Source organism: Ceratotherium simum, chromosome 20, assembly GCF_057802395.1.
Source record: "Ceratotherium simum simum isolate JZ-2026a chromosome 20, ASM5780239v1, whole genome shotgun sequence".
NCBI classification, from domain to species: Eukaryota; Metazoa; Chordata; class Mammalia; order Perissodactyla; family Rhinocerotidae; genus Ceratotherium; species Ceratotherium simum.
The window spans coordinates 25,977,780-25,995,816 of record NC_141919.1 but is presented as its reverse complement, the minus strand read 5'-3'; the positions used below and the strand labels follow the sequence as shown (position 1 = coordinate 25,995,816).

The 18,037-nt window shown below is 40.1% G+C and overlaps 1 protein-coding gene across 1 annotated transcript; it reads left to right on the top strand.

Moving 5' to 3' along the window:
• The first annotated feature begins 755 nt into the window (after positions 1–755).
• Positions 756–17,079, top strand: AK3 (adenylate kinase 3). The gene is made up of 5 exons (XM_004440665.3): positions 756–1,020; positions 8,558–8,677; positions 9,633–9,805; positions 10,406–10,524; positions 14,098–17,079. Exons 1-5 carry the CDS (start codon positions 870–872, stop codon positions 14,216–14,218), a joined length of 684 nt encoding a protein of 227 aa, XP_004440722.1. The 5' UTR covers positions 756–869; the 3' UTR covers positions 14,219–17,079.
• The last annotated feature ends 958 nt before the right edge of the window (positions 17,080–18,037 follow it).

The window sequence follows — 18,037 nt, the reverse complement described above, 5'->3', positions numbered from 1 at the left end:
GAGGGGAAATAAGGGAACCTGAGGCAGAGCCACTACTTTTAGGCTCTGCTGAATAAAAGGAACAGCTACTTTTGAATCTGCAAGTGTGATCCTGGGAGGTAAGAGACACCCCTCAATAGCTGGGTGAGTTGGAGCACCTCACTTGATTTCAGCTGGATTTCCTTTCCTGTGAAATGAGGAAGAAGGCCCTTTCAGCTCATTGTCACCCGCTGTGATTCTACACAGATAGACCTTAAAAACCAGCGTGAAAGCAAGGGAGTTGGAGGAGAGGTCGCTCAGCAGCAAAGGAGGGGAAGGCGGAAGAGAGGGGAGGAAAATGCGGGCTCAGGCGATGGGGCGAGGAGTGTCTGGTGACCCAGGAGAGCGGAGGGGCACAGGTGGTGGCAAAAGGGCGCAAGGGTTGGGAGGGGCAGGGAGGGGCGCAGTCTATCCTGCCGCGACTGACATGGCGCGGGGGTCGCCGAGGAGGCCTGGGGGCGGCGGAGAGCAAAGGGGGTGCAGAGGGGCAGCCGTAGGGCGCAGAGAGGAGCAGGCGGATGGGGAGGAAGCGGGGAGGAGCGCCGGCGCGCGCCCGGCGGCCGAGGGGGTGCGGGGTCGCCGAGGGGGCGCGGCTTGCGCGGGCTGGGCTGGGCTGGGCTGGGCCGGGCGCGGGGGAGGGTGGCGCCCGGGTTGCCGAGGGGCGGGCGCAGCTGCCCGGCCGGGCGCGGGCGGGGCGGCACGGGTGACCGTCGCCTCACTTCCGGGAGCGCTCGGGCGCGGGCCGCCGTGTGTTCGCAGCGCTGCCAGCCGGCCGGCTCCGGGCCGCCGAGCGGGGTGAGCGCGCAGCCAGGCCGAAGCCCCAGCGTCGGCGCGGGCCTCTCCCTGCGGCCATGGGGGTGTCCGCGCGCCTACTGCGCGCCGTGATCATGGGGGCGCCGGGCTCGGGCAAGGGCACCGTGTCGTCGCGCATCACCCAACACTTCGAGCTGAAGCACCTCTCCAGCGGGGACCTGCTCCGAGACAACATGCTTCGGGGCACAGGTGGGAGCACGTGGAGGGGTGGGCGCGCGCTGTATCCCAGGTCGGGATTTGCGGGCAGAGGGGCCGGGGCGGCGGGATGCGGGTCCCGGGAAGCAGGTGCGGCATCTCCCTTCCCCATCCCGGGGAGGGACCTCGGGCCGCTGAGCTACAGCTCCCCGAAACCTCTGGCCTTGTGGACAACTTCAGGCGGGTTATTGGGGGGAAAAACTGGGAAGTTAGGACAAGTTCGAAGGTCAAAGATTAAAGGACACCACTTGGCTCTGAGAGCATGACCGACCCCAGTCGCAGCTGCCCCTGAGGGTCCATCCAGCTGTGGTCTCCACGTGCCCTTGAGCCTGGAGAACTGTGTGCTCTTTCTCTTTTGACTTTTTTTTTTTTTTTGGATTAAACTCTATGGGATTTTCTGGTTCTGACCTTTCCCCCATATCTGAAGGACGAATATTATTTACCCTCGTTGCAGTCACAAAATTGGCTTAGATCTTTATACCCCCAGAGATTTCTTAAACACGAAAGCTATTCTTGTGCGTGGTTATCTGAAACATTGTTGTTTCTCATGCCAAGTAAATTCTTACAACTCAGCACAAAATCCAGTCAACAAACTGTACACTTTACAATGGGTGGATTTTATGTTATGTAAATTATATCTTAAGAAAGCTGTTTTCAAAAAGTCAACACAGTGAGGTTTTTTTTATCTCAAAAGTGTTAACATTTATTTTCCAAAACAGAACTCATTTTGAAACGCCTTTTAAAAAATTATGGAAGTAATGCCTGCACAAGGTAAAAAAGGATTGGAAACAGAAGGGAAGTACGTGAAGTGAAAAGTAAAACCCGCTTTCATTCCCTTCCTCACAATCTTAAGAGGGTAACAGTGTGATGTTTTTTCTTTTAGAAATGTGTATTTGTGTACAACACATATATGTATATCCTTTATATTAAGCAACAAAGCAACATGTAATCATGCTATGTATGTATTTTGCACTAAGTGTGTTCTCACTTTATATCTGGGATATCTTTCCACATGAAAACATAGAAATCCGTTTAACTTTTTTGATGCGTCTATAGGCATCTATGTGCTGAATCTACTATGATTTTTTTTTTTTAACCGATCCCCAGTTGGTGGACATATATGTTATTTCCAGGTGGGGTTTTTTTGTTTGTTTCAAAATACTGACATTTAAATGAAAAAAAGAATCACTCCAGTGTTTTTAGTTAGTTTCTTGGAGTTCTTTGGTTTAGCACCGAGTCTTGTGAATTACTACTTTTATTTTTTTCTTCTAACATTCATCTTTTAAAAAGTCATATAAGTATTTTGTAGTTAATTAAACTTCTTCAAAAGGTTAAATTGTTTGGCTCGCTGGCTAAGTGTTCTTGTTGCAACATATTGAAGTAGTTAGGTAACAAAAACAGTCTCCAGTACTGCACCCAGCTGGGGTAAAGTTATCCAAAGTGGAAGGGAGTAAAGAATCCTAAAGGGATTCTCTGAAAAATAACTGAGCAGTGAGGCATAACTGTGTGGTTAAAGAACACCTTCAGCAAAGAGTTAAAGATACATTAATTTGTGAAAACACAGGACATTTTTAAAAATTAAATTTAAAGCCAATTAAGTAAAGTTTTTTTAAAATTAAGAAACAGCGCTCTTTGTTTATCCTTAACATCCCATGACATGCCTGCTGCCCTCTTTCTGGCTCCACAACATGAAAAGAGGCGCTAGAGGGAGGGAGGAGAGGATTGCTGGGGACGAGGTTCAGCTTGCTCATTCTGGAGTCTTTATGGGCAATTCTTGAACAAGGAAAATGGAAACCGGAGCTTTGGGAGGTGTCTTGAGGTTCTTATTACAGATGTTCTGTATCTCAGGACTATGGATGTATTTTCAATAAATATTTGTGAATGGATTAGATATTTCCCACAGGATCGGAGGCAAAAGAGACATGTAATCTTTTATTTAAAAAATACTGCTTAATATTTTTTGATACTAAAAGTAAACTATATTTATTATAAAGGAAGAAAAACATGTCATGTAGACATAAAAAAGGAAATTAAAATCCTCTGTAATTTCACCACCCCGAGACGATGATAATTAACCCTTTGGTGCTTTCTCTTATATTCTTTTTTTTTTCTTTTTCTTTTTTCTCTCTTGCATCTGTGTGTATTTGCAAATTGTTGTATTCTAAGTGATGGCTTAGATACCCTTTTTCCTTCACATATTGTAAGTAGTTTTAAAATGATATTTAATTTCATCAAGATTGCACAATTATTAATTAGAATGTTTTCCTATTATTGAACATTTATGTTGTTAACTATTCTTTGCTATAATAAATACCATTATGACTATCTTTGTACATGAACATGTGGCAGCATCTCTGCTTATTTCCTTCAAACTCCCTCGAATGGAATTTCTATAAGTAATAGTTCCATCATTATAGTGCTACAGAAGGATGGTGCCAGTTTACTGTCCAACCACCATTTTATGAGGATGCCATGTTTTATAACCCATGGCTGTATTTTATAGCTGAAGTTTAAAATCATTCCAGCAGATGTGATAAGGACACTGGAAACACGAGGCAACCTGTTGACGGTGGCAAACCTGGGTTCCCCAATGACCACCACTGGACCCTGGAGTCAGGGAACTTGAGTCTCACCCTTAGACGATAGTCCACCCCTCTCATTTAAAGATGAGGAAACCGAGTTCAGGAGAGGTTAAAGAACCTGCTCAATAATAAACAGCAGTTACTGAGAGACAAGGGTGAAAAACCCAGGTGTCCTTGTGTGCCAATTAAATTTCCCTTTTATTATGCAGTGTTTCCCAAGTTGAGGCTCATGAGATAATTTTAGGTAGACAAAATTTTTTTATCTATTTATTTTAAGTGTATTTGAAAAATAATGACTAGCATACCAAACCTTTAATTTCATAAACATTATAGTTTATTAATTTAAAAAGCTGAGTCATTTTAAAGAACAGTATATAGTAAATTATAGTTCAACTGTGGCAGAAACTGTAAGGTTTCCATATTATTGCCCAAAGTTTGAGAAACTGCCCTGCAGCGTAGTGTTTTTCAAAGACATAACCCTTGGCTAACCCTTTTGAATCTCATTTGTTCTCTTTCAGTTCGAGGGGTTGAACTCAGTAGATAATCTTCAAAGCCTCTGTCAGCTCCCAAGATTCTGTATGTCTGACAAAACGTGCACCCGTGCAGCATAAATATGCCTAACTAGAATGATACAGACAGTAGAGAAAATTATTTTTGTAATGGTTAAATATTTGATTTGTAATAGGCAAGACATTTACATGATTTGGAAATCCAAAAAATATAAAAGGACAGTTGGTGGAAGGATCCTTCCAGAGATATTTCATGCACATACAACCAAATGTTTACCTGTTCTTCCCTCTGTTTTTTTTCTTTATTACACAAATGGTAGCAAACTGTACATACTGTTCTGTACCTTTAACAATATTGCTTTCCCTAAGGGGCGCTCCATTTTTTATTTCCTAACAGCTTTATTGAGATTTTAATTCACATAGCATATAATTTACCCATTTAAGATTTACATTTCAGTGGATTTTAGTACATTCAAGAGTTGTGCAACCATTTGATTGTGCAACACAATCAATTTTAGAACATTTTTATCACCCCAAAAAGAAACACTATTTCCATTAGCAGTCACTCCCCGTTTTTCCCAGCACTCCCAGCCCTAGGCAACCACTGATCTTCCTTCTCTCTCTCTAAATTTGCGTGTTCTGGACATTTCATATAAATGGAATGATACAATATGTGGTCTTTTGTGTCTGGCTTCTTTTGCTTAGCATAATGTTTTCAAGTTCATACACTTTGTGATGTGTCAGTGCTTCATTTCTTTTTATGGCTGATTAATATAATTTTGTATGGATATACTACATTTTTTAATCCATTCATCACTTGATGGACATTTGGGTTGTTTCTGCTTTTTGGCTACTGTGAATAATATTACTATGAACATGCATATATAAGTTTTTGTACAGACAGATGTTTTTATTTCTCTTGGGTATATACCTAGGAGTGGAATTGCTAGGTCATATGGTAACTCAGTTTAACCTCTTGAAAAACTGCCACACTGTTTCCCAACTTGGTTATACCTTATATAATCCTACCAGCAATATGTGAGAGTTTCAATTTCTCAACATTCTTGCCAACACTTGTTATTATCTGTCTTTTTGATTATAGGCATCCTAGTGAGTGTGAAGTGGTATCTCATGGTTTCTGTTTGTATTTCCCTAATATCTAATGGTGTTGAGCATCTTTTCATGTGCTTATTGGCCACTTGTGTATCTGCTTTTTTATATTTAGATCCTTTGTCCATTTTTTAAAAATGGGTTTATCTTTTGATTTGTTGGGTTGTAAGAATTCTTTAGATATTCTAGATACAAGTTCCTTATCAGATATACACTTTACAAAAATTTTCTCCCATTCAGTGGATTGTCTTCACTCTCATGATGGTGTTCTTTGAAGCATAAAGGTTTTTAATTTTAATGAAGTCTAGTTAATCTATTTTCTCCTTTGTTGCTTGTGCTTTTGGTTTCAGATGTAAGAAACCATTTCATTGCCTAATGCAAAGTCACGAGGATTTACACCTATGTTTTTTTTTAAGAGTTTTGTCGTTTTAGCTCTTACATTTAGGTCTATGATACATATTGAATTAATTTTTATATGCAGTGTGAGGCAGAGGTCCAACTTTATTCTTTTGTATGTGGATTTTCAGTTGTCTCAGCACCATTTGTTGAAAAGACTTTTTTTTTTTTTGGGGGGTGAGCTTACATGTGTTGCCAGTCTTTCTCTTTTTGCTTGAGGAGGATGGTCCCCGAGCTAACATCTGTGCCAATCTTCCTCTATTTTGTATGTGGGACGCCACCACAGCATGGCCTGATGAACAGTGTGTAGGTCCACACCTGGGATCCGAACCTGTAAACCCTGGGCTGCCGAAGTGGAGCATGCAAACCCAACCATTACGCCACTGGGCCAGCCCCTGAAAAGACTGTTTTTTCTCCCACTGCATTGTCTTGGCATCTTTGTCAGTAATCAATTGACTGTAAATGTGAGGGATTATTTCTGGACTCTCCATTCTTTTCCATTAATCTGTTATGTTCAGGCTTATGCCAGTATCATGGTGTCTTGATTGCTGTTTTGAAATTCGAAGTGTGTGTCCTTCAACTTTGTTCTTTTTTAAGATTGTTTTGGCTATTCTGGGCCCCTTGCATTTGCATATGGATTTTATGATCAGTTTGTCAGTCTCTGCAAAGACACCAGCTGGAATTTTGATAGGATTGCATTGAAGCTGTAGATCATTTTCAGGGAGTGTTGCCATTTTAATATTAACTTTTCTAATCCATGAATATGAGATGTCTTTCCATTTAGTTAGCTCTTCTTTAATTTCTTTCAGTAATGTTGTAGTTTTCAGATAACCAGTTTTGCACTTTTTAAAAAAAGTATATTGCTAAGTTTTTTATTCTTTTTGATGCAATTGTAAATGGAATTGTTTTCTTAATTTTATTTTCAGGTTGTTCATTGTTAGATTTTTGTATATTGATCTTGTACCCTGTAACTTTGCTGAACTCATTTATTAGTTCTGATAGTTTTTTAGTGGATTCCTTAGTGGATTTTCTATATACAAGATCATGTCATCTGCAAATAGGGATAGTTTTACTTCTTGCTTTCTGGCTGCCTTTTATTTCTCTTTTGGACTAATTGCCCTGGCTACAATCTCTTGTATAATGTTGAACAGAAGTGGCAAGAACATCATTTCTTAAGGCTTTTCTTATACTGATGAAATTAAGTACTTTATTAGTTAATCCCATCATCTCAATCCATTTGTTGCCATTAGTTGATGGTTTAGAAGAGGGTTTAGCCTAAAGAGTGAGAGGTGAGAGGAGGGACCAATACCAGTTTTAGGGACTCAGCCCTGGAGAATCGCAAGCTTTTACGTGTTTCCCAAACACTGTTGTTGAGGTTGAGCTCAGCTTCCCCAGATCACTGATCTGAAGCCTGACAGCAGAGAGGTGCACACGTACTAAGTGTTTGGACCTTTCCAACAGGGTATTTTAATGAGTCCTGAGCACTCTCAGAACCCAGGGCCTCTTCCAGATTCAGTTTGTAAACCCCGGCAGTACACCTGTCAAATGGCAGCCAATTTCTATGCAGTTAATGTGCTTAGTTAAAATCTAAAGTTTCATGAATTTGACAGTTTAGAATCTGTTCTGAAGTCAGTATGGCAATTCATGCCGAGAATTATGAAAACAGTCATATACTTTGACTCTTTAATCTGACTCCTGGGAATTTATCCTTGAGAAATAATTCAGAAGACAAAAAAAAGAAAGAAAAAGAAAAAAGAAAGGGTGTTAAGATCTTTAAAAGCAGCAGTGGTAGGGAAAAACTAAAACTAGTTTAAATAATTTAAATGTCTAACAGTACTGGTGTGATAGAGTGTATTTTTATGTATCAAACGTGGATATATATTAGTGGAGTGTTATATAGTTACCAAAAATGACTATATAAAATCACTGAAAAGTATCTGCAAAATAATGCTAAGTGAAAAAAGAACACAAAAGTATAGATACACAGATTCCAATGGTATTACAATTCTGAATGTATATAAATAGTTTGGTGAGAGATGAGGAGGAAATTAAAATACTGTTGCATAAGGATGACAAATACTTGTGGGTAATGTTTTTAAATTGTTCATAAATTCTTTTCCAGGGTGTTTTCTTTTTTCTTTTTGGTTAGGAAGACTAGCCCTGAGCTAACATCTGCTGCCAATCCTCCTCTTTTTTTGGCTGAGGAAGATTGGCCCTGGGCTAACATCTATGCCCATCTTCCTCTACTTTATATGTGGGATACCTGCCACAGCATGGCTTGATAAGTGGTGCGTAGACCCATGCCCGGCATCTGAACCTGAGAACCTCGAGCCGCCGAAGCAGAGCGCTTGAACTTAACCGCTATGCCACTGGGCCACCCCCTTCCAGGGTGTTTTATTAATAAAAATATAATATGATCACAGTGCTAACTGGTCAAAAATTGAATTGCGACAGCAGCATATATTTTAGAGGTTTAGAAAAATCTCTACGGTAACATGATAGGCACTTAAACTGAGCCACTTAAAAATAATGACTATTTCAAATTCTTATTTACAAAGACAATAATTTCAGTTATTCTATATATTTTTTTCTGATAGAAAATTTAAAGAAACAGAACATGCAAATATGTAAAAAAATCACTTACGGTTCTATCACACAGAGATAGCTACTGTTAACATATTGGTCTGTAGCTTTCCATTATTTTTTCTGTCTATACATTTAAATTTATATATTTTTACATAATGGAGAATTTCAGATAGGCATAGATTATTTTGTAACCTCTGTTTTTTATCCCGAAAGTTGATGATGCACATTTTCATATGAAGGTGTTGTCCGGAGATCTTCTTTAGGCAGCCAGTTTCCTAGGGGCCTGGAGTGGGATAGAGCAAATGCACTTGCTGATTTGCTTCCCCCCCCACCCCGCCTCTGCTGTAGAAATTGGTGTGTTAGCCAAGACTTTCATTGACCAAGGGAAGCTCATCCCAGATGATGTCATGACCCGGCTGGCCCTTCATGAGCTGAAAAATCTCACCCAAAACAGCTGGCTATTGGATGGTAAGTGAAGTGTCTCGAGCATTTCAGCTGCCCCAAATGATGAGTGCAAGCAGAAGGAGCATTTCATGGGTACAGACAGACATCATGGATGGTGGGCTGCCACTCACCACCCTGAGGCCTTGGGCCAGTCATCTTCTCTGGGCCTGCTTCTTTATCCAAATGGAAAGAGGGAAGCGGACTGCATGATTTCTAAGCTCTCTTCAGATGTGACTTTAGTTCCTTCCCCCTCCTTTGAGAATATTTTATGATGAGGGAGGATCCCCGCAAAAGGAAGAAGGAAGGCTGGAGAGTAACTTACAATCAGCTGTAAACTTTCCCCTGCCAGAGGTGTGACGGAATCCTTGAGGATGGGTTGATTTTTAGTTTTTAAAGAGAGAGGTATTTATTGTGAGGAATTGGCTCACATGATTATGGAGGCTACCATTCCCAAGATCTTCAGGGGTAGTCAACAAGCTGGAGATCTGGAGAACTGATGGGTGATGTAGTTCCAGTCTGAAGGCCGATAAGCTCGAGATCCAGGAAGAGCTGATGTTTCAATTTGAGTCTGAAGGCAGGAAAACGCCAAGTCTCAGCTCAAAGGCAGTCAGGCAGGAGGAATCCCCCTTTATTTGGCAGGGAGGGTCCGCCCTTTCCTTCTGTCCAAGCCTTCAATAGATTAGATGAGGCCCACCCATATTAGGGAGAACAATTTGCTCTACTGTCTACTGATTTAAATGTTAATCGCATCCAAAAACACCCTCACAGACAAACCCAGAATAGTGTTTGACCAAATATTGGGGCACGCATGGTCTCGCCAAGTTGACACGTAAAACTAACCATCACAGTTGCCCTACAGGTGTAATCAGCCTGCCTGGTGTTACTGCTTTTGTTCAGATTGCTTAACATTACCTAATTCTCTTCCTTCTTCCCTCCTCCCTCCCTTCCTTCCTTTTTTTCTTTTTTTTCATTTGTAAAGGTTTTCCAAGGACACTTCCACAGGCAGAAGCCCTGGATAAAGCTTATCAGATAGACACAGTCATTAATCTGAATGTGCCCTTTGAGGTCATTAAGCACCGCCTCACTGCTCGCTGGATTCATCCAGCCAGCGGCCGAGTCTACAACATGGAATTCAACCCTCCCAAAACTGTGGTGAGTAGTTGTGGTGGAGCTGACATGGCCTTCCACATAGCACACTGTCTTGAGTCCTCTTGCCCGCAGAGACATAGGTTTTAAGACCTTGGAAATCCTCCGCCAGTCCAAAACTCCTGAGGGTATATTCTCAGATTCCTTGGTGTAGTTGACTGGTCTGGTCCACTCAGGTTGGTGGTAAAGGTGTCCCCAGGAGCAGCGGGGGTTTGTTATTCCTTCAGAAGCATTTATTGACTTCCTACTGTGTGCCAGTGAGTGTGTTGGGAGCTGGGGTAATAGGGATTAGCAACACCTTGGCTCATTTAGGGCTTGCAGTTGAGATTCCACGTGTGTAGGTGAATCTTTTTGTATATATGTGAAATTATTTAGAGGCTGCTTAGAAAATCTTTAAGGAGGAGGTGACTGACACTGTAGCAATTATCCTGGGGTCTCATGGCGCTGTATTGCAATGATCTGGGTTTGAATTTGATTCCGTTTATTTAAAAGCACATTTTTATGCTTGGTGCTTGAAAAAAGATGTATGTTTAAAAATCATCTGCTTATAAAAATATCCTTCAAAAATGTGATATTTGATACCAATCTCTTTTAATTCTTGTTTAGGGTATTGATGATCTGACTGGTGAGCCTCTCATTCAGCGCGAGGATGACAGACCAGAGACGGTTGTCAAGAGACTGAAGGCTTACGAAGCCCAAACAAAGCCGGTCCTGGAATACTACCAGTGAGTTTTCGCTTTTTAGAACTTCTCTTACATGATGAAGCACTAAGTCAGTTTTTGCTTACACATGCTTTGCAGCCGAAATGCTAGAATACCAGAAGATCCAGTTCAAATTGGTTTACATAGTAAAGGAAATGTATTAGCTTATGTAACAGAGCAGTCCAGAAGGTAGGTTGGGCTTCACTTGCCCCTAGGGTTGATCGGAGTTTTGCTTTTTTTATTCTCTCAACTTTGTGTTGGCTTGTCCTCAGGCTCCCTGCATAGTTGCAGACAGTTGCCAGGAACAGCCAGGGCATCATCTTTCATGAAGGGCTGAGGGGTCACCTTTCCCCTGGTGAACAAAAGCCCTGAGCATCACGCAGGTTGAATTAAACAGCCTCTGTGGTCAGGGAATGCCTTGTACTCTACTGTTTTAGGCCTGGGTTACGGCCCATTCCTGAACCAGTCACTGGGATGGGAAGGATTACACTGATTGGTCCACACCCGGAGCTGGGAGTGGGTTAGTCTCACCCAAACTCTACCTGTGACAATAGAGGACACTGTAGCACAGAAGACTCTCAAATGGCAGCTAACCCTCAGATCATTTATTTGGCTAACAGTCTTTAAAAGCTTATATTCTAACATAGTTTTATCTGCTGTTCAGGGAATTCATATTCCACAACAGATATGGGAACCATGCTGAATTAATTTTTGACGCAGGCTAAGAAACGATCCAGTTTCCTTACTCAGTCTTCCTCTCCTTATAGAGGACTGATTGCATCCCCTTTCCTTTCATTCATTCACTTACTGAATAATGATTCAGCGTCAGGACAGGACAGTGTTGTGGTTAGAGCACAGACTCTGGAGCCAGACTGCCTAATTTCAAATCCCCGCTCACCATCCAGTAACTTGGCCTTAACTTCTGTTTTCTCCTCTGTATGAGAATAGAGCGTGGAAAGATGAATTGATATGTGTACCTCTTAGAATTGTGTGTGACACATAGTAAGCATTTTATAATTATTAAATATTATTATTGTTGTTGTTATAGGGTAAGCATGCAGTGAAATCTAAAGCAATAGTCGCCAAATTGTTTTAATAGTTATTTCTGGAGGGCAAAATTACAAGGGGTTGGCGATTCACTTTCCACACAGTAGCTGTTACTGTAATTTTGTGATTTGTATAATGAGCCTGACTCTGCAGATTACCAGTGCTGTGGCCTTGGGCTTTTAACCTCTGTGCCACAAATTCTTCATGTGTAAAATCAAAGCAATATTAAATAGTACCTACTTTATAGGGTTGTTAAGGGAATTAAGTGACAGAATCCATGTAAAGACTGACAGTAGCCCTGGCACTATTAAATCACTGAGTGTTAGCTGTTATTATTTACTCTTTTGACACTGCACTAGGCTCTTAGTCTACACACAGATAATTAGACCTAGTCCCTGCCAAGCCCCAAGAAACTCACCTGCCATATGTGGGTGAGGCAGAGAGCTGGGTAAATAATATTTATCATCCAACGTGCTTATATCAATCAGGAACGTAATTCACACTAGGTTAAGCAAAAGGAAAATTTATTGGTCATGTAACTAAGATGTCCAAAGGTAGATGGCTGGGTCCAGGTGTTCAAACAGTGTCATTAGACCTCAGTCAGGCTCTGCTCCATTTTCCTGTGTTGGCTTCAATCTCTGGTGGGCTCTCCCTTTGTGAGCCCCTCATCACTCCAGCTTACCTCCTTACCAGTTTAGCTACCCCAGCAGGAAAGAGAGCCTCTTTGCCAGCAAAAGTCCTGGAGTTGGCACTGATTAGCTCTCATGTCCATCCTTGAAGCTGGGAAATGGGGACAATCCCACCTGAATCTCATAGATGGAGTTTGGTGAAGAGGTTGTTTTCCCAAAAGCGTTTGTTATTCACTCAAAAGTAACCAGAAGAAGGGAGAACGCGTTGTTGCTGGGCTGACAACAACACTGCAAGGCTATTAATAGAGGTAAATCACTGAATGCAGTGGCGGTACAGTGGCTGTGGGGATTAGTTCTGTAAAATGAGGGGAGGGAACTTGGGGAGGGCTGCAGAGATGAAGTGTGTAACCCGGGTCCCCATCTTAGGAGATACCCTAATCTGTCTGATGCTTGTGGCTTTTGCTGCCTCTTGCCATTAATTGAAGCTTTTCCTTGTAAGCTCCCACACACAGAACTAGGACTGGACTGAACCAAAAATTGCAAGTGGTATTTGCAACAACTTTAGTGATAGTCAGCATTGTTATTTTGAAATACTGACAGTTATATTGTTGTTTTTAAAACTCTTGGAGCTGTGGAAGATTTATAGAGTAATTAGGTCTGTGTTTACAAACAACACAATGCGCTTACTCTTTAGAGGACCAATAGTTGAAGCTGGTTCCGTTTTATTACATAGAAATTAAAATGACAAATGTTTGTCCAAGGTATAGCTTTAGTTAGGATTGAATAGGTGCCTGTAGTTGTGCCCTTAGTAATTAACCCACTTGTGACATTGGCTTGATTTTACAGTGGCTTTTCAAGAGGCTTACAGCAGCTAAGAAGCTTGTTCTCTTCAAAGCTTTACAAGATGTCTGTGAATTTAGAAGCAGGAGGGCTTCTAATGTGCAAAGAATACTGTATTAGCATCATGTCTCTGCTTAGCAGATGTTTCTTACCAAGAAACAGTGGGAGTTTTTTAAGTTAGTCTTAACTGTTCCAAATTTTATGCGGTATCAAGAAAGGAGTGCTTTTGTCCCCAGTGAAACCTCTGCAAGTCTAGAGAAAGGGCTGCGGAGGTGTGACTGATCCTGTTCTTAGAAAGCAGTAAAGCAGAGTTCTTCAGCTGCTCTTATGCAGCCTTTAACCCAGTGTGTATATGAGTGGGTCAGAGGAGGGTAACAAGAGGAATGCCAGAATTTCTGGAGGGAAGCTGTGTGTTTTAAAAAGCAACCCCAGGATTCTGATCCTCTTCACCATCTTACCTCCAGGAAACTGGAGTAAGCGGACTCTGACTACTGGTCTGGTGACAAGCCAGACAAATCTGCCTGGGGACAAATGGAGAAACACAATAAAAATACTTTTTTATCCCCCTAAAATTCAGAAGGATACCATAGAAGAAAAAATGAACTTAGGCGAAAAGAAGGAAGCACAATCAAGTATTAGACAGCTGTTCTGCAAATGGGTTAGACAGAAAGCCAAGGGGTGTCCTGGTGTCTGGCAGGCCCTGTGTTTGGAAACATACTACCAGTTTGGTGATTTGGGCTGTTTCTTTACATCTCTGACACACAGTTTTATCAGTAAAATAAGGAAACTTGAGCTTCAGAAAGGATTAAATGAACTATCATTATATTAAAGCACTTACCCCATGCTCAATAAACGATAGGTGCTCTTATTTTCTAAGTGACGTTTCTGTAAGCCAGAGGGCACAACTGAAACTAAAATCTAGGTTTTCCAATGCCCAGCCAAGTGCCTTTCTCTCTTGATCACACAGACCTATACTTATTAAGACTCCTAAATCCACATTATCATCTTTTAAGAGTCACTTTCAAAAAGCTCATTAGGAAGACTCAGACCGTTTTTTTGTTTGTTTTTGTTTCATCTTTAGGAAAAAAGGGGTGTTGGAAACATTCTCTGGAACAGAAACCAACAAGATCTGGCCCCATGTATATGCTTTCCTACAAACAAAAGTTCCACAAATAAACCAGAAAGCATCAGTTACTCCATGAGGAAAAGTGCATATAACTAGTAAGATGGGCAGAAGCTCCTTTTCCTAAGACTCATGTATGAATCCTTTGAAAATTATATTAATTTCATTATATTAATTTCATTTCTACTGATTTTATTCTGGAAATTAAGGATGTGCCAAATGCGTAAGATACCAAGATTCATCTTTTGAAATCATCTAGTGTGTTTTATCCAGTTATCTTCTATGGGTGTGCAGTTCAGAAACATCAGAGATGTCTAAACTTTTGAAAATTTAGAGCATGATTAAAAGAGCAGTTCGTAGTAATTTAATGTTTGTTCAGAAGAGTTTCCTTTTTTTTCTGGAAAAGTAAAAAAAAAAAAGAAAAAACTCCATATCATTTGGGGAAGTATCTGATCAGAGGCTTTTGTGTAGACTGATGCCAAAAGACATCTCTAGCACTGTGATACACGATTTTTTGAGACACTGTGTTTATAAAATTCCAGAAAAAAAGCAACTGGATTTACAGATCAGTTGCAGGGTGCAAACTCACTGCTGCCTTTACACTAAGAAACTTACAAGCTAGCCATATATGCTGTTTATTTTGTTGTTAAACATATCTTCAGTTTACTCAGAATTTTCAATTCACCATAAAAATGTATCAGTTAATATATAGGAAAATATTAGTTTCCTATGACTTGTTTGCTTTTGAAAATACCTATTTACTGAGGGATATGATTTCTGTTAGAAACTGACATTATAAGTTCTTGAAAAGCACCAAAATTGAATTTTCAATGGGAAATATAATTAGTCTTATGTTTTCAGATGTTACTCAGGTTAAGAAATGAGTCCTTTAGGTTCTACTCACCAATTTCTCTTTTTGATCAGAACGTATGATCTGCCTTGATGAGTAAGAAATTAAAGTACAAAAAAAAGAATGAAAGAAAACCTGTGGCACTAGGCAAAGTAAGCATGCTGTGTCATTAGGAAATAGAAATTAATAAGGTTTGCCTAGGGAAAATTCCTTTGACATAAATAACAATCATAACTAGTAAACAGGTGTAGCAATTAAAAGGATTTACACGACAGGTTAAAAAAGACCAGGAAACTGAGTTTGCTGAAGGAAGAGTTCTTTATTCCTAATCAAAGTTGAAACCTGGTAGGGCTCCGTGCCATCCTATCTTAAGGGGAAAGAACTCGGCCAGTGAATGTAATTTGAGCAGCCATTTTAAAATCAAAATGATTTGATTACTTAGTGGGGCAACAAGGATGCCTGCTTATGTGCTGTGGCCTGAAGGAAGAGTGTGGCAGTATGAGAAGTGGAGGAGAAACCCGCTATATCTTCAGTGGCGTATTTACTCTTACTTTACTTGGTGCTAAATCAAATGAAACAAGTCCTTGTACAAGCTGTTATTAACTGCCTTTGAAAGTTTGGCCCATTTTATTCCAGGCACTTAAAATACAACTGCCAGCAAGTGGTTCTTATGTATTTGTGGGAAAAAAACCTTACTTTCCTTTTTTTTGATTTTTTAAAATTCAGTGTTGATCTTCCAGAGTAGGTCACAGCTTTAAAAAAAGATTACAGTAAACATTTCATTCTGTACAAAACTTTGTCTTATTTGAATGTTAATATTACGTGCTTTCTAAAAATTTTGTGAACTAAATTTATGATTTATCACTAGGTTATTGGCATATATTAGAATTAATGTATTAGAATAAAATTAGGGCTGGCCCGGGGGCGTAGTGGTTAAGTGCGCGTGCTCCGCTGCGGCGGCCCAGGGTTCGAATCCCGGCGCACACAGATGCACCGCTTGTCAAGCCATGCTGTGGCAGCATCCCATATAAAGTGGAGGAAGATGGGCACAGATGTTAGCCTAGGGCCGGTCTTCCTCAGCAAAAAGAGGAGGATTGGCAGATGTTAGCACAGGGCTGATCTTCCTCACACACAAAAAAAATATAAGAATAAAATTAAATTTTTGAACTATGGATATTACTCTGTCTTTGGTACTTCACAGGGCCCACTCTTTCCCACCTTCTGTTCTGCTGCTTGGATGTCTCACTGGCTTCTGAATTAGTGACTGTTTCCTAATAATTGTCTTAAAACAGTACATACACTGGTTTTATTTTATGCTATACTTGATCTCCTGCTATAGTATTGCAGTCACACTGGCCTTCTTGACACCTTAGGAGATTTGCAAATCAAAAAGAGGGGTAGAAGAACATGGCTGTGAAGACTAAGTACATCCCTGTGACCATTCCCTCTCCACCCCCAAAACACTTAACCCAAGGTTTTGCACGTACGTCCATTACTTTGGGAAACGACTGCACCTTTTTTCTTTCTTAAAGCAAACAAAAAGAACTTGTTTTATGCTGAGTTGCTGTCATAGACAGTTCTCATGAAGAATAATCATTGCTGAGGAGTACATCCTGCTACCAAAACATAAAAATGCTGTAATGACCATCATTATGATTTATGTGCCACACGGAAACATGTCTGGAGCTGAATGCCATGGCTAGAAGCTACTATGCCTTAGTTAAAGGCTAATGAGAACAGTACTTCAACTTATTACCCTATTTTCTGGAGTGCCATAGTTATTTTGGTACACATTTCATAAGCAGTGTGTGCTGTGGGAAATGCACACTGGCAATACCATCCAGAAATTTTCTCAATTACATTTGAAATAGGTTAAATACTGGCTCAGATTTCTAAACTCCAGCCCATAGCTACTTTCCCCCCAGCTATTTACAGTGGCATTCCAGCAAAATAAAATATTTTGGACACGCATAGATTGTGACAAAACTTACCTATGTTAACAAATCATGGTAATTACAAACCTCAGATTATATTAAATTGTTGTAATACTTGTAACCAACAGCAAGAATAAATTTATATTTTAAAACATGTTTATAAGTTGTGTCTTCTCATTGACAAAAGAAAATATTCCCAGACACTGGTAAACCACAGAAATAGCTTTCCTATCTTTGCAGTTCAAGATTTTGACTTTGTAAAAGTTATAGTTTAAAAATTTTGCTTCTGGTAAAAGTCAGTGTGCTTTGTAGAGTCCATACCGTGCTCTATTTGCTTTTTTTTTTTAAGCTCGCTAATGATCATGTGTTTTTCTGTATATATAGCACTGAGTAAAGTTAAACTGTCATGCCAGATTGCTACTTTAGAAGCATTTTACCAAAGTGTAAATCTATCTGGTGATGTGTCACATTTAACTAAAGGATTCTGAAGTGTTTAAAGAGTAAATAGCGTGAAGAATCATGCTGTTTTAAGAAACAGGTGAAAGATGTGGGTATTTTTGTCATTTTCATAGTTAGAAAAGATCAAACTTCAAGTCTAATTCTTCAAGGCTTATGAGAATGGTTTTGACTTCATTATTAGATGGTAAGCAATTTATAACTTTTATTCATCTTTGTATCCCCTCCTCTCTATTAGCTTACATAGTAAGCAAGCAAAGAAATGAATCAGCTTCTCAGAAGACCTGTGAAATAGTACATACATGTCCATTACAGATGGAAAATGGATGCATAGAATTTTAGGAACTTATTAAAATGCATAGTCCAAAATTGAAAAGCCTGATCTCAACCCAGACCAGTACATTTCTGTCCCACATCAATTTAAGAACTGAAATACATGACTTTGAGGACAGTAAATTGACATCTTTTTATTTTTCTCTGAAAATACCTCAAGGTTAACTTGTAGATTACTTGGCCTAAACCCACAATCAATTTTTTCATCCTGTAAGTCAGTCTACTTACTAGATTCCTGTTCTTTGGGCAACAGTTAATTCACCTTTTTTTTTTTAAAGATTTTATTTATTTATGTTTTTCCCCCCCAAAGCCCCAGTAGATAGTT

What these genes read in the sequence shown, in the direction of transcription:
- AK3 (XM_004440665.3), top strand. Translation starts at nt 870, where the DNA reads ATGGGGGTGTCCGCGCGCCTACTGCGCGCCGTGATCATGGGGGCGCCG. An exon ending in AAACAGCTGGCTATTGGATG is followed by an intron (nt 8,678 to 9,632) that starts GTAAGTGAAGTG and finishes TCATTTGTAAAG; the next exon opens with GTTTTCCAAGGACACTTCCA. An exon ending in TCAACCCTCCCAAAACTGTG is followed by an intron (nt 9,806 to 10,405) that starts GTGAGTAGTTGT and finishes ATTCTTGTTTAG; the next exon opens with GGTATTGATGATCTGACTGG.